At 49.7% G+C, this 22,779-nt stretch overlaps 1 protein-coding gene across 1 annotated transcript in view; it reads right to left on the bottom strand.

The window, feature by feature from the left end:
• RRBP1 (ribosome binding protein 1) overlaps positions 1 to 22,779 on the bottom strand; it is a 62,159-nt gene that overhangs the window by 35,610 nt on the left and 3,770 nt on the right. The window contains exons 2-3 of the mRNA XM_007461788.1: positions 4,818 to 5,366; positions 3,437 to 3,521 (exon numbers count right to left, since the gene is read on the bottom strand). Coding sequence (XP_007461850.1) covers positions 3,437 to 3,521; positions 4,818 to 5,345 — 613 coding nt within the window. The 5' untranslated portion in view covers positions 5,346 to 5,366. The remainder of the gene's footprint in view (positions 1 to 3,436; positions 3,522 to 4,817; positions 5,367 to 22,779) is intronic.

The following is a 22,779-nucleotide window of genomic DNA, read 5'->3' as shown; positions in this document are numbered from 1 at the left end:
TGAATGTTAACTGGCCCCACGTGACCAGCAGCTCCCGTACTGGTCAGCGCAGCCCCAGAACCTAGCTCTCTGGTGCCAACGGTTAAACCTCGTGGCGCTGGACCCTCCCCTGCCCAAGCCCGGGTCCCCTCCCCCAAGCTCCCTTCCCGGCCTGCTCCACACCAGCGACACAGACCCCCTTCAACCATCTCCCTCATATCTGCGGCATGATCATCAGGACACCTCACCCCCCAAGGCATTCACACCTCCAGGCCCCTGAGTTTCTGGATGCCCAGGGCCAGCCAGCCAGTGGGGATCTGTCCACAGTTCCCTCGAGGGTGTACCCGCGGCCCTGAAGAAATGGAGTGGGCGGCCCCCAAACCGACTGTGTCCCGGCTGGCAGGCAAGGAGGTCAAGGGCAGGCAGCCAGGGGTCAAGGGAGGAGCACGGAACACGAGGTGTAACTAAGTGAAGGGAACGCGGCCTGCTTCTCACTGGGCAACGCGGCCACAGGGGCCAAAAGCTCGATGTGAGTCAGATGAACTGGACCCCAAGCACCACAAACAAGCTGTGACTGCAAGGGCAGTGTGAGCCGGTTCCATGAGCCACGGGAAAAGCCGAGCCGCCTGTCCACACCCGTCCTCGTACCCTCAACCACCATGGCTGTGGCAGACATGGCTCAGCGGGCAATGCGGGGCAAGTCAGAGCGACAGGCTCACTCTGCCCTCGGGAAGCGGTCCTTCACAGGCGCAGCTGCAAAGCTGCTCGAAGCCAAGCCCTTACAGAAAGAGCCCACCTCCCTTTCCTGCCCCCACCCCCAGCAGACTCGGGGCCCTGACTGTCGCTGCAACAGCACCAGCATCTCCGGGGAGCTGCTTAGAAACGCAGCACCTCGGGCCCCGCTGGGAACCACTGAGTCTTTATCTTAACCAGACCCTGCACGTCAAAGCCGGAGAAGCCCTGCCCTGGGGGAATCTCCACGGAGACGGTGGGGGGGTGGTGGTGAGGGGGATGGGGGGTGGGAGGGCAGCGGCGGACAGGGGCCTGCATCCACTTCGAGGGTCCACCAACTGTGGGAAAACGGGGGAAAGCACACGGGGCACGTCCAGGAAAATGAAAAACCGCAAGTGTATCCCCCACGTTTCCGACTCTTCAGAGTTGAAGACTGAAGCAATTAACCGCTCAGGTGTCACATCACCCGCAGGCCACCCGGTGTGGCTGCGCTCTCTTTGCGGCCTGTCCGCGTGCTACGTGGCTGGCCGTGTGGCCCAGCGCCCCGCCCTTCGTGATTTTCTCCCTGCAACCTTGGAGTCACAGCCCCCTGCCACATGAGTTGATCAGTACTAATTTCGGCCATCTGTCCTATTTTCTTGGGTTTGATTTCCTTTTATGTTAAGTCCAATATGATACACACCTGACATTTTCACAGGGACTAAGCAGACCCTTCCAAACCTTAAACATCCTGCCTAGGATCACTGCCTTGACCTGTCCCCTCCCCGCCCTGAAGCGCAGGTGAGATGCAGTCTAGTTAGGACCACTCTCTTCCCTGAGCTGCTGGCCTCAGTCCAGCACCCTACTGTAATTACAATAGTTTGGGACTGTGTTCACACATCAGACAGAACCGGCCTTCCAATAGCCACTTAAAAGTCTATTCAGTATTCTTATTCTTCCCTCCAGAGGGGACTTTTAAGCCCACTTTTAAGCTCCACTGAAATTTTGGCAGGAAGAATAGTGAACTACTAAGTTAACTTGGGAGTGACTATCATTTCATCTGCAATATTTAGTCTTTCTTATCCTGAACCATGGTATTTTTTCTGTTCAAATTTCCTCTTATACCACCTCAGGCGAGCTGCTCTGTGGGTTCACACAGGTCGTTAAGTTAGGTCTTCCTCCCAACAAGGTTCTTTATTACCTGCAAATTAGGACAATTTTGCCTTCCTTTCTAATATTATCATGTTTCTGTTTCATACCTTACTTCAATGGCCAAAGCCCTACACAGTAACGATGACCACAGGAAGCTCTAGAACACACCTGATGCGCGAGAAGCCAAAGAACAGGCGGCTCTCACCTGCATCCCCATCTTCTGCCTCGAATGCCCTCCTCCCAGGGTCAAGTGGAGCATCACCGTGAAGACAGGGCAGCGTGCTCTCCCTCCGCCACAGAGTCAGGGCTGAGGCTGAGCACCTGGGTTTTCAAAGGGCCTGAGAGGCTGACATGGCCTGTGGGGCAAGGTGGGCCAGTCCCTGACCCTCACATGGGACGAGTGTTGCCTGAGTAAATGTCCCCCCAAAAGTTGGGGCGGAGGAAACAGCAAAGCGGATACAGCTTCACAGAGGGGAAAAAACGTAGGGCCCTGCCTACCTGGCACAGATCCAAACGTTTCAAAGCCCCTAATGTACCTCACCAAGACAAATGCAATTAATTTTCCAAATCAACTAATGGCTAATCTAAGAAAGAAAGAAATCTAGAGAGAAAGAGAAGAAAAGAGAGAGAGAGAAAGGGAGGGAGGGAGGAAGAAAACATCAGACTACTGTATCAAGTGAGTGATGAATATGAAACAGGAACTCACGGGCCCAATTTCTACAGTAATCCGTACTAAAAAGATAATGGAAATTCATGTTCTACATTATCTAATATATGTATCTGATACATAATATCTATTTTAATGTTCTATTAATGCCCCATTACATGACGGGGGTGGGGGGGTAGCGAAGAGGGAAAACTGGGAGGCAGGGGTGTGGATGCCACTGTTTCTCAGAAACGTCATCCTACTGCTATTCATGCAACAAACATCTAGAAAAGAACAAAGCTATGCTAAAGCAGCAGGTGAGGTAAGAACGCAGAACAGGCTGACAGAACGCAGCCAGACGTCTGAGAAAGACTGCAAGACACGGAACTGTCCTAGACTGGGTGGTGGATGGAGTCACTGCTCCTAATTCCTCACCCCTCCTCAACTCACACCTTTTCTCAGGTCACTCCGCAGTCCCTCCCACTGGGGACAGTAGACTTCCTGCCCCTTGACTCAGGCTCAGTCTCATAGCCTGCTCTAGCCAACAGGATGCTAGTTTGAGCAGTGCCCTTTCACAGCTCTGCCACAACCGTGGGAGGGCCTCTGCCCTCGAGAGTCACTGACGCCTTGGCCAGGGCCCCAGAAGAAACACATAGAAGAGACCTATGTTCAACCTGCAGCAGGAGCTGAACCAGTTAAACTGCAGCATGAAGCAGAGCCACCAGCCGAGATAACCCCAACCAGTCAACCTCCAGCCAAGTCAACAGAAACATAGCAGGAATAAACGACTGACACTGTGAGACCCTGAATTCTGGGATGTTTGTTATGCAGCCGTGTGGCGACAGCTGACTGATACAGACGGCTTCCGCAAAGGGAATTCATAAGCCACTTAAAGACTGCTTTTCCCTCCAAAGTTATAAAGAAATCAGAGCTACTCACCAGGCTCACCTTTCTTCTTAGACCCAGACTTCTTCTTCACAGGAGCTTCTTGCTTTTGTGCCTCCTGGCTCTGGACCATATCTGCATTTTTGCCCTGGATAGGAGCTGACTCTGCCTTTTTACCCTGGTTGGCAGATGCATCCACCTTTTTGCCCTGGTTGGGGGACCCTTCTGACTTTCTGCCCTGATTCAAGGTTCCCTCTGCCTTTTTGCCTTGATTGGTGGCCCCTTCTGCTTTTTTCCCCTGGTTTGCAACACCCTCCGCCTTTGTGCCCTGATTAGCAACTGAATCTGCCTTTTTGCCCTGATTCTGGCCCCCCTCCGCTTTCCTGCCCTGGTTGGGGGTTCCCTCTGCCTTTTTACTCTGGTTCTGAACCACTTCTGCCTTCTTGCCCTGGTTTGGGGTACCCTCCTCTTTTTTGCCCTGATTCTGAGCTCCCTCTGCCTTCTTGCCCTGGTTGGGGGTCCCCTCTGCCTTCTTGCCCTGGTTGGGGGTCCCCTCTGCCTTCCTGCCCTGGTTGGGGGTCCCCTCTGCCTTCTTGCCCTGGTTGGGGGTCCCCTCTGTCTTCCTGCCCTGGTTCTGGGCCCCCTCTCCCTTCTTGCCCTGGTTCTGGGCCCCCTCTGCCTTCTTGCCCTGGCTGGGGGTCCCCTCTGTCTTCTTGCCCTGGTTGGGGGCCCCCTCAGTCTTCCTGCCCTGGTTGGGGGCCCCCTCTGCCTTCCTGCCCTGGTTCTGGGCCTCCTCTGTCTTCTTGCCCTGGTTGGGGGCCCCCTCTGCCTTCCTGCCCTGGTTCTGGGCCTCCTCTGTCTTCTTGCCCTGGTTGGGGGCCCCCTCTGCCTTCTTGCCCTGGTTGGGGGTCCCCTCTGTCTTCCTGCCCTGGTTGGGGGCCCCCTCTGTCTTCCTGCCCTGGTTCTGGGCCCCCTCTGCCTTCTTTCCCTGGTTCTGGGTCCCCTCTGTCTTCCTGCCCTGGTTGGGGGCCCCCTCTGCCTTCCTGCCCTGGTTCTGGGCCCCCTCTGCCTTCTTGCCCTGGTTGGGGGCCCCCTCTGCCTTCCTGCCCTGGTTCTGGGCCTCCTCTGTCTTCTTGCCCTGGTTGGGGGCCCCCTCTCCCTTCTTGCCCTGGTTGGGGGCCCCCTCTCCCTTCTTGCCCTGGTTGGGGGCCCCTTCTCCCTTCCTGCCCTGGTTGGGGGCCCCCTCTGCCTTCTTGCCCTGGTTGGGGGTCCCCTCTCCCTTCTTGCCCTGGTTGGGGGCCCCCTCTCCCTTCTTGCCCTGGTTGGGGGCCCCCTCTCCCTTCCTGCCCTGGTTGGGGGCCCCCTCTGCCTTCTTGCCCTGCATAGCACTGGTGGCAGAGGCACTGCCCTTGGCACCCACTGGGGACACAACCACCATAGGGACCTCCTTGGGAGCGGCTTCCAAAATGGCAGCCTTTGAGGCAAGAACCTGGATGGAATTTACTACGGAACTGACTGCTGGTTCCACCTTTGCCCCCTTTTTCTCCTTCCTCTTTTTGTCCTTAGGGGACGAAGCTGGCTTCTCCTGGGGCATGGCTAGCACCGTGGCTACGGGGGGAATGACCGCGGGGGACTGGGCTGCGGCTGGGGCCACTGCCACCGCAGGCGCCCGCACCGCACCCTTGGGGAGGAGGGTCTCGCCGGGGCCCGGCTGGTGGTCAGGTATCTTCCCGTTGGGTTTCTCGTCCTTCTTTCTGGCCTTTCCTTTCTTCTCCACTGTTTTCTCCTTCTTCTTCTTGTCCACCCTCTGGTGGTGAGTCTTCGCCATCTCCCTGCGCTGGTTGGCTAGAGCTTCTTCATACGACGTCTCCTTCATGGAGAACGTCGACACCAGGAAGATGCCGATGGCGGAAACAACCATGAATCCACCAAAGACCACAACCCCCAAGGTCTGGGTGTCGTAAATATCCATCCTGGCTTGCTTTCCTTTCACCTGCCAAATACATACATGTCAATTATTTTTTGTAGAAACTGAGATGTCCAACAAGTGCCAACCCCACCCCTCACACCTGACTTGCGGTTTCACGAATTCTTCAGACTGATAAAGCGAAGGAAGAAACAAACTCAGGCCATCTCCGACGTCACCCATTCTCCCCGCCCCCTTCAGAAGTGAGCAACTCTTACGTAAGATATTCCATTAGTGCCGGGACATACGAAGCCATGGAGAGACAGCAGTGAGGAGCTCAATCATCAGGGCACAGAAACACCCAGGAGACTCAGATGCCATGTTCCCAGTTCACGATGTTCCCCACGGCAGGGGTCAAAGATGCACATGAGCACAAGCACCGGCCAGCTGTGAGACAACTGGGAGTAGTGAGGACTGTGGCAAACTGCCCCACTACATTAGGGCCAGGTGACGCCCAGCCACAGCTGATTACTGTAGACATGCGGGCACCGTGTTGAGAGATCTTTTGCTTTCTCACGTTAGGACGGAAATTTTTTTTTGCTTAACGTGAAGCTGACTGATTTTAAAAATACCATGTGAGTCAAACCAAACACGGCTGCCGGCTCTCAGCCACAGCGTCCAGGCCAGCAGGCCCTGCGAGCCATCTGACTCCGCTGCCTCCATTTCCCCCAGTGCTGATAAACACAACTACCCAGGGCCAAAGATGAGAACCCATGCATTACAATCCGGAAAGGTGATCAAAAGTTGGTGAGGAAAAATGGCCTTTAACCAGTGATAGCTCCGAAGAGCTATGCAACCTGCAAACTTGCACATTAGGAAACAGGAAACACCAGTCTCGGGAAGCCGACCAAGTAAGACTCCAGGTTTGGAATTTCACATCCAGAGGCTGCAAAGAGGGAGGAGGACAGTGTCACCAGGTCCACTCCTCGCCCTGGGGAGGGGACCCTTTGCCTGATGACAAACTCCCAATCAAGAGGATGAACCACCCCTTCTTGCTGGCTGGGGACCAAAGTCCATAGGGTCAGAGGTGGCCAGGTCCACACCCATCAGCTGTCAGCCGGGCAAACTCTGACTTCAGCGAGAAACTCCAACAGGTTCATTTCTTGGATACATTCAACTTTTATCAACTAATTTTGATGCTACTACAATCATATTCCAGTCCCCTGAACTGGGGAGTGAGAAACAGCTCCCCCAGGAGGACCAGCAGTGGCCCGGAGAAGGGAATGCAATGGTGAGGTGGGGGAGGAAGGCAGCAAGGGGAAGAGCTGAACGGCCCCTCGGGTCCCCAGAGCACAGTTTCGCCGTCTTTCTACAGAACCCTTGCGGGAAGAGGGTGGAACGCGCTCTGCTCTCCAAGGTGGTAAGCCCCTCAGCTGCGGCTGTGACACTTACTTCACCCAGACTGTCGCCGGGCCTGCAGCTCCAGGTCAAGCTCCACGTTCCACTCCTCAGGCCCGAGGTGGACTCCTGGGGCAGCGGGTTCTGACCCCGGGCCATGGGTCTGGCAGCGAGATACACAGCCAGGGCCCCTCACACATGACAGTCAGGAGAAATCACCCCACACGAGCCCTTCGGGATCCTCGCAGCCAAGTGTGCAAAAGGCCTGGAGGGGGGTCCCGTGGGCGGGAGGACAGGGACAAGAAGCTGGAACGTTCCAGGCCCCGTTCTAACCCTGCTGCTTGGAGGGCATCCACCAACTGAAACTCCGGGTCCTCACAAGCACCCCTCAGAACTTTGCCAACATGGACACATTTCAGGTACAAAGCAACACCATAATCACTATATCCATCCTATCCAGATGACAAAAACCCTTTGACCTTCTGTACAGCACAGGGAACTCTACTCAATGCTCTGTAATGACCTACATGGGAAAAGAATCTGAAAAAGAATGGATACAAAACTCCTTTGAAACACCCCTTCTCCAGAGGCAGCACCATGCCAGGGGCCCGGGTCACCCTGGCTGAGGGTCCGTAAGCCCCGGGTGGCGTCCCCAACAAGCCCTGGAGGGCGGGTCGCCTGGAGTCCCAGGGCCACCACCCCCACGATGGGCGCCTGCCCCCCACCGTGGGCTCTGCAGATGTGTGGTTTGGTTAGAAAAGCCACAGTTGAAAAGTCAGCTTTGACTCTCAAGTTAGGCAAACATGGGATACAAAAATATCTTCTCTGTCAGGGGCAGAGTGGAGAAAAGCCAGCTGGGAGAGCATTTCCCTCCACAGTGGACAGACGGATATCTGAGTCCATCACAGATGTGTCTTCCCAGCTCTGCAGGACCGCTGCTCCAGTAAGAAATTGCATCCCCGCCACTAACTCCTGAGTAAGAGTTTCTTTGAAAGGACGCTTTCACAGGAAGATGAAAAGCCCTAGATTTGTGGTAACTCAGTGAAACAGTGAAGGCTCAGGACACATCACCATCACCACGGACGGCCAAGAAGTCGAGGTGGAAGCCGCCTTCCCACTGCCCCGCAGAGTCAGCTCCTGCTTGAGAGGCGGGAGTACCACCCGTGCTCACAGGCACAGCAAAGCCAGCGATGCCTCAAGGACGCTCTCAAGGACAGCCTTCAAGGTCGGCCTTCTGGCACTTCGCTTCTGAAATCCCCACCATGGTAAAAGGCCCCCAGCGGGAATCTCCCGCAGGGTTTTCCCAAGGGCCGTGCCCAGGAGGGCAAAGAATCCGGCCAACCGTGCCACTGCATCCTGTGTGGGCTGACCACAAAGAACCTGCACTCTGTCAATCCCGGAAACCTCTATGAAATGTGCACTCTTATTTACTATGGCCAGTCTGCTTAGAGTGCAAAGCAGAAAGGTGAAGGCCTGCCAGGGCAGGGGGCAGGAGACTGCCCAGAGGCTCGGGGACCGCTCCCAGGCTTGGCCGGCTGACACGCCCCGGGCCACCTCGGGGCTCCTCAGAGAATGGCTTTCCTCTGCTCCTGGGAGTAAGGACTCGGGAACAGAAGTTAAGTGGACACCCCGGGCACGGACTACATTTGCTGATTCGTGTGGCCCGACCTAGCTTGTCCAGTCTGGCCAGTTGAGTCCAACTTGGCAATGGGGATTTGGGGACGTTTTGCGAAAAGGACCCTCAACAGCACCCCTGGGGCAGGGTCTCATCACTCTCCAGCTGCTCCTCGGGGGCCACGTGTGGGCACTTGGAAAAGCCACGGCAGGGGAGCGAGACGAAGCCTCCCGACTGAGCCCAAGCCCCATTTCCTGGGCGTTAGGTGACTTACCAGGAAGGCACAATCTAAAACACGACGACAATAAAATGGAGACACTAGCAGATGCGGCTGCATCAGGATCACTGTCTCCTTGTTTTTGTAAATATTATGAAGTATTTCAAATATAAGGAAGATTAAGAAAAATATCGTGAACGTCCATTTACCTACCACCCAGGTTTAGCAAATCCAAACATCTTTCCCCATTTACTTGAGATACGTACATGTAGCATCTCCTCCTTCTCTCCAGAGAATCAATACTCAGAATGCCACCACTTCCACACGCGGGCACGTGTGCTTGCACATGTCCAGCACCGCTACGGTGAGGGCTGCTCCCCCGGGGCAGTGCCGCGGGCCCCGCCCTCTGCGGCCCGCACCATCTCCTCCTGCGCTCACACCCGGATGCGGCCCCATGTGCCTCCCATGGTGAGCTGCCCTTCATGCTGCTTCCACGACGTTGTCTGCTCATACCCTTGGCCCATTTTCTAAAGGGTTGTCTTTTTCCCTCATTTGTAGGTGCCCTTTACATATTTGGATACTAACCATTTGTGTCCAAGTCTGTAGCTTCTTTTTCAACCAATTTTGTTTGAAAAATTGTTTCACTGTTTTGTTTTACAGTGTTTTCTTGTTTCATTGCTACCACCCCAGAGTCAAAGAGAACCTGTTTCCTTTTTCTTATTTTAAGGAAAAATCTGTTGCTATCCTTTAAATCTAAATAATTACTCAGTTGTGCTGGAGAAAGGCAACATATTCCTAGGGGTCAAAACGCAAAAGGAACAAAGGGGTTGATACTGAGTGAAAACCTCCCTTACACCCCTGACTCTCAGCCACCCAGGTTCCAACCACTGGGAGAGAAGTCCTTTCACTGTTTATTTTCTTCTACAAACTTCAGAACACTTTTCATGGTTGGGTTTCTAATCACCTGGGATCTACTCTGGCACAGGACAGGAAATAGGGTCAGCTTCCCCCACGGCTTAAGTTACCCAGCGCCCCTTCCAGACTGGTCCATCCCCCCTACCCCCCGACTGCTACAGCCGCCTCTGTCCCATCTGGTTTGCAGTTCACGTGGATCCCTCACCAGACTCACACTTTGTTCCACCTAAATGTTATTTACGCCCTGCGTCAATACTACATTTTGGTCTATGCATCCCTTGCAAAAATTCTACTGGAACTTTTATTTGAAACACACTGAATTTACAGGTGAACATGGGGAGAGCCGATGCTGTATACTATGGGAGCTGTCGGTGAATGGAGTGTGTAGCACTCCACTTATTTCAATGTTCTTTTATGCTTGCAGGGAGCTTTTATGATCTTCTCTATAGAAGTCTTACACATCTTTTTTGTTGTTGTTGAGGTTATTGCTATTTTTAAATGTACTAGAAAAAGATATCTTTTTCTTTTTCTAGCTACAGACAACCAGCAAAGTTATTCGTTTTTGCACGTGTGTCGTTTACCCAAATATTATGCTAAACTCTCATCAAATCCAGCAGTTTATGGATTCTCTTCAAGAAAAATCACCTATGAAAAGAGAGTAATTTCTTGCTTTCTAAGCCACACCATCGCTTCTCTCTCGTCTCACAGAGCCGGCTCCAGGCTCGCTGGTCTCACGGCCAAGTCTCCACTTCTGATCCTTCACTGTTAGATGCTGTGTTGACTGTAGGCTTTTGGTAGAAACCTTTGTTCAGGTTAAGCTATCTTTTTTTTTTTTTTTTTTTTTTTTTGGGGGCCCCAAGCCCTCTCACTGTTGCAGCCTCTCCCGTAGCGGAGCACAGGCTCCGGACGCGCAGGCTCAGCGGCCATGGCTCACGGGCCCGGCCGCTCTGTGGCATGTGGGATCTTCCCGGACCAGGACACGAACCTGCGTCCCCTGCATCGGCAGGCGGACTCTCAACCACTGCGCCACCAGGGAAGCCCGTGGTTAAGCTATCTAATATTCCTAGTTACCTTTCCTTTTTTAATAGGGTATTTTAGCAAATGCTTTCTCTTTACCACTTGACATTTAATCTGAATTGGATTGAATTAAAAGAATATGTTCTAATGTTAACTCACAGGTGGTTCTGATGGTGTAAACACTTCTTGACGGTGGGTCTTTTCTTCTCTAATCCCTCACTAGATTTGGTCTGTTCACATTTTTATGTGGGATTCGGGTGGCTGTGCTGTCAAGTGGGGGAAGTCAGAGCTCATTCTCAGACTGTTCTTACGCAGTCTTGGTAGCAAGGTCATTTCAGTCCCATAAGATGAGCTACAGAGCATCCCTTTGCCTCCATCCTTTGTAGGTTCACAAGAACTTGCCTGTAAAACTGTCAGAATCTGGTTTTTTGAGATCTGTTCTTGGAGGGGGGAGAGTGGGTGGAGAGCTGATTTTCCTTTAACTGAAGTATATTTGCTGTATATTATATAAGTTACAGGAATACAATACAGTGATTCACAATTTTGAAAGGTTTTTAAAGTATAAACCTACTCCATTTACAGTTATTATAAAATATTGGCTATACTCCCCATGCTGTACAATAGACCCTTGTAGCTTATTTTATACCTAATAGTTTGTGCCTCTTAATCTCCTCCCCCTCTCTTGCCCCTCCCCACTGGCAACCACTAGTTTGTTCCCTATACTGTGAATCTGCTTCTTTTTTGTTATATTCACTAGTTTGCTGTATTTTTTAGATTCCACATATAAGTGACATCATACGGTATTTTTCTTTCTCTGTCTGACTTATTTCACTTAGCACAATACCTCTAGGTTCACCCATGTTGTCGCAAACGGCAAAATTTCATTCTTTTTTATGGCTGAGTAGTATTCCATCATATACATATATATATATATATATAAATATATATGCGCTATATATATCACATCTTCTTTTATCCATTCATCTGTCGATGGACATTTAGGTTGTTTCCATGTCTTGGCTATTGTAAATAGTGCTGCTATGAACACTGGGGTGCATGTATATTTCTGAATTAGTGTTTTTGTTTTTTTCAGATATATACTCAGGAGTAGGAGTGCTGGGTCATACGGTAGTTCTATTTTTAGTTTTTTGAGGAACCTCCACACTGTTCTGTTTTGCACAGTGGCTGCACCAATTTACATTCCCATCAACAGTGTATGAAGGTTCCCTTTGGCAGAGAGCTGATTTTTAATTGCTATTTCAACTTCAGTGATGATTCCAGAACCAGCTTTTGGGTTTGTGATCCAATCTATATAATTTTCATTATTCCTTCCTCCAACTTCCATTGGTTTATACTGTTCTAACTTCTTGACATGAACACTCCATGATCATGGATTTATCAGTTTCTCCTGGGAATCTGTTGATTTGTGCTTTATCTGGAGGGCATCTTATTAGGTGAATATAAGACCAGAATTGTTACATCTTTCTGATAAAGTGCCTACTATTTTTTCCTTTATTATAAAGTGATCTTTTTTTTTTTTTCAGTATGTGGGCCTCTCACTGCTGTGGCCTCTCCCGTTGCGGAGCACAGGCTCCGGACACGCAGGCTCGGCGGCCGTGGCTCACGGGCCTAGCCGCTCCGCAGCATGTGGGATCTTCCCAGACCGGGGCACGAACCCGAGTCCCCTGCATTGGCAGGTGGACTCTCAACCACTGCGCCACGAGGGAAGCCCCTAAAGTCATCCTCTTTATCCCTAATAATGATCTTTTTATTTTCCACTTCATTCTGATTGTATGTCTGAATACACTACTATGTGTAAAATAAGACAGCTAGTGGGAACCTGCTGCATAGCACAGGGAGCTCAGCTCGGTGCTCTGTGATGACCTAGATGGATGGGATGGGGGGGCGGATATATGTAGATATATATATAGCTGATTCACTTCGTTGTACAACAGAAACTAACACAACATTGTAAGGCAGTTATACTCGTTAAAAAAAAAAAAGTTACGCCAACTTTTGGGGGGTTAATATTGGCCTAGAGTCATTTTCTGCTCTCCACATGCAGCCTTTCTGGGTTCATATGTTTTAAGTGGAGCTCTTAAAAATAGCATATAGCTGGATTTTATTTTCAGACCAGCATGGCAATTTGTTTTCTTAACTGGTACGGTTAGTTCACCAACATCTACTGTGATTGCCTATGTAGCTGGACTCATTTATACCCTTGTTTTGTTACTCCTATTTACAATACTTTTTCTTTGCTTATTCCCCCTTTATTTATTTATTTGCATTCCACTGGACATCGTTTCCTCTGTGTCTGAAAGTTACTTTTCTGTTCTTGTGTGTGTCTGTGTGCAAGCACTCTTTTAAAAAACTGTAATTAAAATGTCTTTTCCCCTTACGTTCTCCTAACATACACACCTGACACTTCCCAGGAGCCTTGGTGCTCCACCCGCTTCTCCCTCACACATACCTGCGTGACCTGCGGGTGCTTGGAGTTCCAGACACTCGTGTTAAATTACCCAAATGGTTCCCAATCTCTTGCTGGCCACTGCTTCGTGCACCTCACGCCTTCTTTTGAGTCTCCCCAAAGTACATCCTCGACTACTTGTTTCAGCAAGAATCTCCTCTTGATAAACATCCTCAGTCCCCACAGCCCTGGAAGGATTTCTTTCCTTCACCCTCACTCTTCATGAATGGATTAACTGGGTACAGAATTCCGTGCTGACAGTTATTTTCTCTCACCACTTCGAAGATATTATTTTATCTGTCTTCTGGCTTTCTTGCTTGGCAGCCGTGGCAGGGTGTGTGCTTACTATGGAAAAACATGTTGTTGAGCTGTCATTCCTTTGTAATACCTTTTAAAAATACCTCCTCGCTTTTAAGATCCATCTTTGGGGTTCCAAGCCTTTTTACCAATGCCTTTAGATGTGTTATTTATTTTTATTATCTTAGGCTCACTGTGCTTTCTCATGTTTTTCACCAGTTCTGGAAAGCCCTTGGCCACTTAGTTCTTTGGAGGTTTCCTTGCTCCCGTCTCTTTGTGGCAGAAGTCCTAACTAGACCGCAATCTCTCTGTGCTACCACTCGGACATACGCTCCACTTCACCAATTGTCTCTTCAGCTGAATCTAACCAGCTCTATAATCAGTCCTTTGAGTTACTCTATTTTTTTTTCAAGTTCGCCTTGTTTTTTCCCTGGTGTTATTTTTTCCCATTAATGTTTTCCACTACCTACTTTTATCCCTCTGACAGTGACTCTGGCAGGAATTTATTAAGTTGCAACCCTGTCTGGGCTGAATTTCAGGCTTGTCTCTAAAGAGCTATTTTATCTTTGCTTCAATGAGGCCTTCAGAGAAGGCAGCAGGTAAGGACACATTTTTAGTTGCAGCAGCTCCTGTTAAATATTCCCAGGAGCCTCTGCCTCCCCCGCCTCAGGACAAAACAGATAAGCTCCCATGCCATCTCCCCTGGCCACTAGTCTGTCCCTTCAGTGCAGGTTTTACGTTGGAGTGTGAGTGGGGTTCCCACTCCCCCCACCCAGCTCCCACCTGGACATAAAAACCAAAGACCCAAGACCCAGACTTTGGAGGACTACGCGACACCCACACTGCAGGGTCAGCTTACTTCTGGGCCCAGACAGTCCCCGCCCTTGGCTTACGGGATTCGGTAATCTCTTTTACTACCTTGTAAACTCAGCTATGCTTTTTAGAGAATGCTTATTAGCTCCATCTAACATTTCTAAATGTTTATAGAGAAGAGGGTTTTCAGGTCATCTCATCTAAAATTTTAAGTGTGACCTCTAATTCTTTCTTTTCCTTTTCTTTTTTTTTTTTTTTAACCTAAAACTAAGAGAAAATCTGGTAACTAAAAGATATAGTATTCGGAAATAATTTATTTCATGTTTTAAGAGGATGGAAATAACTGACTTCCTACTTCAAAGAAACAATGCTATTCATTTTAAAGAAAGATAAAACACTAAAAATAGAAATGTATTCTATTCTCAGCCTTGGCTTTTTCATCGGCCATTTCAGATTCAATTTCTTTGCTAAGGAAGAAAAACAAAGCATTGACATGCTTTTGTGTTTCTCCAATATAACAGTCTTTGGAAAAGTAGGTACTTGAATGGACCTAAATATTCTGAGCGCTTATGAGGAGCCTACAGGGCTCACTATGCGCCCCTGAGGTAGGGGTCAGGAATCCTGAGTCCTCAAATCGCTCACGAGCAGTTCAGATGTGCAGAGTTCTTCCTGCAGTGGACACGAAGCTCCCAGGAAGCAGGATCAGTGGTCTCCCCACCGTGTCCAATCGAACCTGAGCACATCCACATTCCAAGCGTCTGTGTAGGCTCCACTAAATACCAATCAGGCAGGGGCCACTCATTTACACGGTCACATGGTTACGAGAACCACCTTGAAACAGAAAAGCACAGGCATCCTGGTGGAGGAAGAGAACACACACTGTGGGGTCTCACACGCTTTGGGAAAGAGGTATTTTCTTCTTGGTTTTTCAGTTTTTACACTATTGCAAATGGGGTCTCTCTTAAGTTTCATTTTCTGTTTGTTGCTGGTAATACTGACATGTAATTGATTTCTGTAGGGTGGTTCCCCCCGACCCACAGCAACCTTGCCTAATTCTACTAACTTTCTACTAGTAGTAATTCTACTACCTTCTTCCCAATCTTTCTATCTTCCGCTTCACTTCTCTTGAATTTCTGCACAGGGCAGGACCGCCAACACCGTGCTCAAGAGAAGGCGTGTCAGCTGGCAGCCTGTTCTTCCTGATCTCAAAGCAAAACTTCTGAGCGTCTTGCTATGCAGTGCGATGTTTGCTGTAGACTTTCCTGCAGGTGTCCCTTCAGGTTCTTGGTTCTCTTCTTAGCTTAGTGTTGTTAAGTTATATGTTCCCAGAAATTCACTGATGTTGTTAAAACTTGCAAAATTATCACCATGTTGAGATGAAAAAAGAAGGCTTATACATACAATGTGTGGTAGAGCCCCCTCCTCTGGTGGTTAATAAACACCTATGACACTGCTTTGTTTTTATTTATTAGCACAAGTTGTTCATGATAACCACTCATCTTTTTAATGTCACCACATCTGTAGTGAAGTCCCATTTTACACTCGATATTATTTGTGCCTTTTTCTTGACCAATTTTGCTTGATATTTGTCAACATTATTCATCTTTTGTAAGAATGAACTTCTCCACTGTATATTTACTTGGTTTCTGTTTCATTAATCCCTTCTCATTGTCACTTCCTTCTCAGTGGTTTATTTTGACTTTGTTACTTCTGGAGACAGATGCTTACTTGGCTCATTAACTTTCATCTTCTTTCTTAATATATGTATTTAAAGTTATCAATTTCCCTATAAATATTTTAGCTACATCCTACAAGTTTTGATGTGTAGTATCTTCATCATTCATTTCAAAACATTTTCTATTTTCCTTCTTTTTTTGACCTACAAATACATGCTAGAAGTGTTTTATTTTAATATACACATACATGGAGATTCTCTATTTATCTTTTTATTCATATTTCTAGTTTAACTCACCTCTGGTCAGACTACCTGCTCTACATAATTTCAATCCTTTCATTTGTTGAGATTGACTTTAAGGCCCTGTATGCAGCCAATCTTTGAAAATTCTGAAGTCAAATATGTATTCGCTGGCTACAGTGTTTTGTTTTATTTATATAGAGTCATAGATCACATTCCTAATTTTGTTCAAAGTTCTAATCCTTAGTGATTTTTGTCTGCTTAGCTGTCAATTACTGAGAGGATATTATAAAATTCTCTACTATGCTTATAGATTTGACCATTTCCTGTAGTTCTGTCAATTTTTGTTTTATAAATTCTTTCATTTTCACCCTGTCTCTTGTAAACAAGAGTTGGATTTTTAAAATCCAGTAAGATATCTTTATGTTTTAACTGGAGTATTTAGTCAATTTACAATTTAAAAAAAATTTTTTTTCTTTTTTTAATTTATTTGGTTGCACTGGGTCTTAGTTGCGGCAGGTGGGATCCTTAGCTGCAGCCTGCGAACTCTTAGTTGCAGCATGTATGTGGGATCTAGTTCCCTGACCAGGGATTGAACCCGGGCCCCCTGCATTGGGAGCATGGAGTCTTAACCACTGCGCCACCACGGAAGTCCCCAATTTACATTTTAAATGCTGATATAGTTGAATTTAACTCTATAATCTTATTTTGTGTTATTTCCCCACCTGTCCTGGAGTTCTTTTTGTCTCCTTTCTTATGTCTTTTTGGATTGCTTTTAAATCACTCCATTTCTTCCCCTCTACTATTGCAGCATACAGTTTCTATTCTTTAGTGACAACCTTTAAAACACAATAATATGTGAGGTTCACAAAGTTCAAAATTGAACAAAACTTTACTCCCTCCGCTAATTCTAACACCCCCCTAACTTAGGTGTTATTAACCATATCCTTTTTCCATTGCCCACCCCCAACATTATTATTATTATTTCACATTCGTTTAGAGTTTTGCCCAAATGTTCCCACCTTCTTCGTCCTTCTTTCCGTTTGGCACTATTTTCCTTCCAAGAACATCCTGGAGAGTTTCCTTTAGCCAGGATGTCACTAATTAACGGTCTTGGTTTTTGCCTTAAAAGTTACCTTCATTTCAGCCTCACTCTGCAATTTTTTCCTTTGGTTCTGTGTCACTACACTTTCTACACGTGGGTGTCTTTCCCTTGTTTGGATGGGTGTCTTCTCCGTTCTGTACAATTCTCAGTCATTATTCGCCCAACACGGGCTCTGGCACACCACCTCTTCTCCCTGATTCTCAGTTGGTCTTACAAGTTTCTGTCCTATTTCATTCTAAAGTGAAATCTGTACATTCTGCTCCATCTTCCAGTTCAGTCACACACTTCAATCTGTTGGGTTTTTAACTATAGTGGTTGAGCGGCCCATGGCTAGAAACTGCACCTGAATTCCTTTATCAAATGTGTTAGGTCACTTAACAGTTTCCTTTCTTTGCCGGTATTTTCCACCTTGTCTATTACTTTAAGCAGAGTAAGAAGTGCTTTTAAACATTGTGTCAACCATTCACTGTCTCTGTTTTCACAGAGCTCCTGCTGGTCCTCATTCACTGAACAGCCTGGCATTCTGTGTTTGCTTATTCTCAACCAGGGATGCTTGTTTGCCTTGAAAATTACACGCGGGGATTCTCTGAGCTGAGGATAAAGGCACAGTCCTTCAAAGACCTGCTTGCTTGTGGACTGGCTGTGGGGCACTCTCTACAAAGAATCAGAATTGGCTTGAAAATGTCCTACCACTGAGGTCACAGGATCTGCACGAAGGACAACATCTCAGGAGGGGACGGGCTTACTTCTGACTCACCTTCACCCTGGAGGAGCAGTAGTCCTCGGTGGGCACAGCTTCCATCATCCTGCCCACCTTGGTCTCTGCCCCCTGCGCCCAGAGGTGCCATCAGAACTCACAGTTTGCCCAGTTCACCGAACGCCCTCAGGACTGTGCTCACCATCCAGGGTTATTCTTTGCACTGAGACTCTGGTCTCCTCACTACCTTCCTCAGGATCTTCCAAGCCATTCAGTGCTTTCCACAGGTGTTGTTTTCATCTGTTCTGTAGCACTTGCCCCACCCGAGTGAGAAGACTGGCCCAGCCCACCAGTCCACCCTGGCACCGGAACACAGCCTGCCCTTACTTCTTCAAGCTACTGACATTTGGCACTGCTGCCACTCGTGGCCAAACCAAACCCCAGCCAGGCAAGCTCTTAAAAGGAAAGAGGTCATCCCTGCGATGTGACAGGAGGACTGTTGTGTAGGGTGACTCCCAGATCCAAGCCTGGATGCACATACGTCCCAGGAGGAGGGGAGCCTGCCCGGTGCCCTTGCCTCCTGGCCCTGGGCTCTGCGCAGGGTCCCGGCAGGTGGGCAGAGGCTCAGGCGGAGTGACCTCTGGTACCCAATGGCCGGCTCCTCTGTTTTGAAGAAATCCACTTAACACTCCAACAGTCACTACATCTACCTTGTTGGAACCGGGGTGAGGTGGGGGGGTCTGATGAAGAATCTCCCCGCAGATCAAAGCTCTGTGAGCCCTCCCTCATGTACTGCGAGGGGCTGCCTTTCCGTTTGGACAGCATCTGCTCACCGGCAGTAAAACCTGACCCTCTTCCGCAAGCCCTATGCAAAGGCTCCACTTTGATGAACCATCTCCAGGACATGGGGAGGGCAGCACGAGGGGGTGCTTCTTATCAGTAGCAGTGGTAACTCAACTTCACCCTGGTTCCTTGTTGAAGTCATGTTCCAAGATCCTAGGCTGCTGGTGAGAGTACAAATGAGGACCAGCGCTCTGGGGAGTCCGCACTGTTGTCCACAGCTGAGCATATGCCTCCCGTGGCCGCAGCCCCACGCCTAGGAACAGACCCAGTGGAAAAGTGGACACGCGGTCGCCAAAGTCAGGGGCAAGACTGTATTTTACAGTATCGTGTAATTTAGAGTACATCAGAGCAGAAGCCCCAAAGTGGAGGCTATCCAAGTGCCCCTGCACAGTGATGTGCAGAGTATGTACAATAGGGGGATGAACTACAATAGCCCACGACCACGAATGGACCTCATGCTCACACGTAACGTCAAATGGGAGGCCACGATGAGCACAGGCCATGTGTCCACTTGCCCCGAGTTCACGCGCAGGCGGGAGGGACTTGTGAGCTACAGGTCAGGGGTGTGGTTACCCCCGGGCACGGGCAGCAACCCGAGGGGCACGAAATGAGCTGCTGGGGGACAATGTTTCTTGGCTGGCTGGTCACGTGGGGCGCAGCTCCGTGAGCTGGAGACGGGACAGTGCATTTTTCTATATTTGTTCTACTTTAGTAAAGAGTTAAAATATGTATACACACACATGCCAACTTTGGTAGGAAAATGAATCCACACAGCTCTCAAAGGAGGAGCATCTCTGATGCCAGGCGGGTCTGTCACGGCATGTACACTCCTGCCACCCCCAGGCCCCTCACCACGTGGCTCCCAAGAGAGGGCAAGTGGGGACCAAGGTCACGGTGGGCACCGCCTCCCGCCTCCAAGCCCCACAGACCTCGATGTCCCCACGGCCTCCAAAACCAGAATGTTCAGAACAAACCTCAGGGCTTCCCTCTGAGGTTGGAGGCAACAACACAGGCTGCAGTGGCCGGCTCGGCCGTGGCTAAAGCCCCGTCCATGCCCCTAACGACATGTCACTAACAAGGCCGTTGTTGACGGTGTCGTCACTGCTCACTCTTGCGCACTGACCCTTTCCCCGAGTCACTGCAGTTACTACGAAATTCCCCAACTACGATGATCTAGAACTCACCAAGAAATGAAAACGTGTTCAACAGAAATAAAGCTGCATCTAATTCCTATGCAGGATGAGCCTTAATTAAAAAGGAAATCGTTTTTGCTACAGCTGAGTTGTATATTTTAACCACTGAATGAAAAGTTCCAATAGAACATACTGCCTGGGCTGAGGGCCAGAACCCGGTCTCTCACGGTTCTGCGTGAAATGCGTAGGCCAGATCCTCCCATCAGAAGGGGCCAGGAATCTATGATCTACTTTTCCGTTTCTTTGCCTAAAAGCAAAGGCAGGCAAAGAGGAGGCAACGAGGGATGTGGGCTCGGCCTGGAAGGGGCTGCGACCAGCCAGCCCGCCTGGCTCCAGTATCCCATACCTGCCCAGCGTCCACGCCCAGTCCTTGAGGAAACGCCATCTGGGAGGCGGGAGGTTCACCTCATCCAGCCCTCTTAGTCCAACAAAGTCTGACTAAAAGAAGGGAGAATGGAATGCCAGCTACCGGAAAAGAATTTCCCCTCCTACCACGAAGGAACACTCTTGCTCACGAAACACAAAACCCACCTCTTTTCAGAGGCAGTGCACTGTTCAAACCAAAAATAACATTTTGTTTCCTGGTGAGGGCGTCGTCGCCGATACGCTCGGCTGCTCTGCAAACCCATCTAGCTCATCAGCTCCGCGGGGAAATAAAGGATGCTCGCTGCGAATTCTCCTCCTGGAACCAGCGCAGGCACCTGGGAAGGGCCCGGTCTGGTGAGGCCCCCGCGTGGGTGACGGACAGCAGAGAACAGGCAGCGCTGAGACCAATCTAACCAGCCTGCAGGTGCAGGGCACCTGGGAGAGAGCGAACGCCCAAGCCTTCTGCCAAGGGTCACTTCAGAGCGTTGGCTTCTGCTGGCGGAGCAGGATGGGCCACATGTGGCAGCACCGCCATGAGTGTAACAGTCAGTCTCCCAACTGGAGCCAGGCTGGGGGGAATCCAAAAGTCACTTGGCTTTGGAATATGTTTTTTGTGTTTATATTTGATGCTCTAGGAATCCAGGCTACTTGAGGCTAAATGATAATGTACTCACAGAACACAGGCACTAGAAAATCACCTGTTAGCTCGGCAAGGATGGGCACCTACTGTGTGCCACCGTCCAGACACTAGGGACACCTCGGAAAACAGTTGTCACAGGCGGCCACATCCCTGCACTGGGAGAGCTTACAATCCAGTGTCAGAAATGACAAAGTCAGTCACATATGTGACACATCAGGTGGTGATAATGAAAACAAAGCCATGCAGAGAAGTGGGACAGGGGTCACCGGGCCTGTCACTTTAAATAGGGTGGTCAGGGAGGTCACAATGCACAGACCTGAGGATGGTGGGGGAGCAAGCCACATGGCCATCTGGGAAAAAGCTCCCCAGGGAGGGCTAGAGCATGTACAAAGGCCCTGCGGCAGAAGGGCCTGCCCGGGAAACAGAGGGAGGCTAGTGTGACCAGAGCAGGGGGTGGGGGTGGCAGCAGTGAAGCCTGAGGGAAAAGCGGGGCCTTGGAGGCCACTGGACAGACTCTGGCCAAGGAGGGTCCTGAACACAGGGTGACACGATCTGCTCTGGGAACAGACCAGAAGGCAGGGGGTGAGGGCAAAAGCAGGCAGACCACTTCAGACCTAGTGAAATAACCCGGGGGATGAGGGGTCTGCACCAGGCTGGCACCAGGGGATGCGGTGAGAGTGGACGGAGCTGAGGTTTGCCGTCGTAAAGGATACAAGTGTGAGAAGGCATGGAGTGAAGGATAAACCACGATGTGTGGCCTGAAAGATGGAGCCAACTGGCCTGGTTTCATATTACACGAGGAGGAAACTGAAGCCAAGGGAGAACAGTCACATCCAAGGTCACACCACTTACTCTAGGGACTAGAACCCAGACCAGTGCTCCCCCCGCTGCCCCAAGCTGCAGCCAGTGGGGAACGCCGGTGACTATTCAGGTCACATGCGGACGCCCTCCAGGTCCTCTTTGCTCTCAGACGCTGGGGTAGACAGTGTCCCCCGGGGGACCACCGGCACCCAAGCACGTACTGTGAGCGAGGCTGCGAGGAGAGCACAGCCCCTGCCCGGGGAAGACAACAACAGTCCACGGCTGCCACCCGAGAAGGCAGAACTGGTGTGCCCAGAAATTCCCACTTTCCCCAAGAGAACCCCCAAATCTAGATTTTAACAACAACTTCTCCAATTTTAAAAGGGGGCTTAGCTGTTTAGCAACCCGGGCCTGAACAAACCTCATGTGCCAGCCAAGTTCCATCCACGCAGGGCTCCAGCTGGGAACCAGTCTCAAGACAGCCTGAAACACACCTGGTTCACTCACACCTCAACCAGGGTCAGGGCACAGAATTAAAGCTTTGGGTCTAAGATGGTCTTCTATTCCAACTTTGGAGCCAGCAGATGATATTCACTATCACTATAAATAGCTGATCACTTCCGGCACAACCTTAGGGGCCTCCTGTCTGACCAACAAGAAAGTAGCTGTCTATCACTCTGGGCTCTTTGTTAACTGGTTTGACGTTACTCTACACAATGTACTAAGATGAGGCCACTAGAACAGCCAAGAATTCAGAAATTCTCCCCAAATATTATCCAGTGATCCTTTCAAAGTTCTACGGAATATAACAAAGCCCTGCAAATAGCCAGGAAACAACTGCTGCCAGCCAAACAGGAAAATGCCTGTACCCTGGGCCGTGTAAGGTTAGGAGACCGGCAGCTGTTCCAGTCTTGCCAAAATAATCAAACGTAGAAATTACAGAACTTTCTTTATAAATTAAAGTTGCCCTGCGTTGCTAGGCATGTGGGAGATGCATGTCATTTACGGCTCTTAAAGGAAACACGCTACACGTGTCTGGCTTTCAGTCGTGGGAGTCAGCCTGCCTGTTTCAGGAGACTCATCAGAACTTGTTTGCCCAAGAAAACAGCCTCCTAGGAAGTCCCCAGGTTAATTTTCCATAATGCCAAGTGGCCCTCTTGTCCAGGCTCTCTCACTTAGAATTAAATATTTACTTTCCCTA

Source organism: Lipotes vexillifer, unplaced genomic scaffold, assembly GCF_000442215.2.
Source record: "Lipotes vexillifer unplaced genomic scaffold, Lipotes_vexillifer_v1.1 scaffold285, whole genome shotgun sequence".
NCBI classification, from domain to species: Eukaryota; Metazoa; Chordata; class Mammalia; order Artiodactyla; family Lipotidae; genus Lipotes; species Lipotes vexillifer.
The sequence above is the reverse complement of the archived record's forward strand: the minus strand, read 5'-3'. Positions and strand labels throughout refer to the sequence as shown.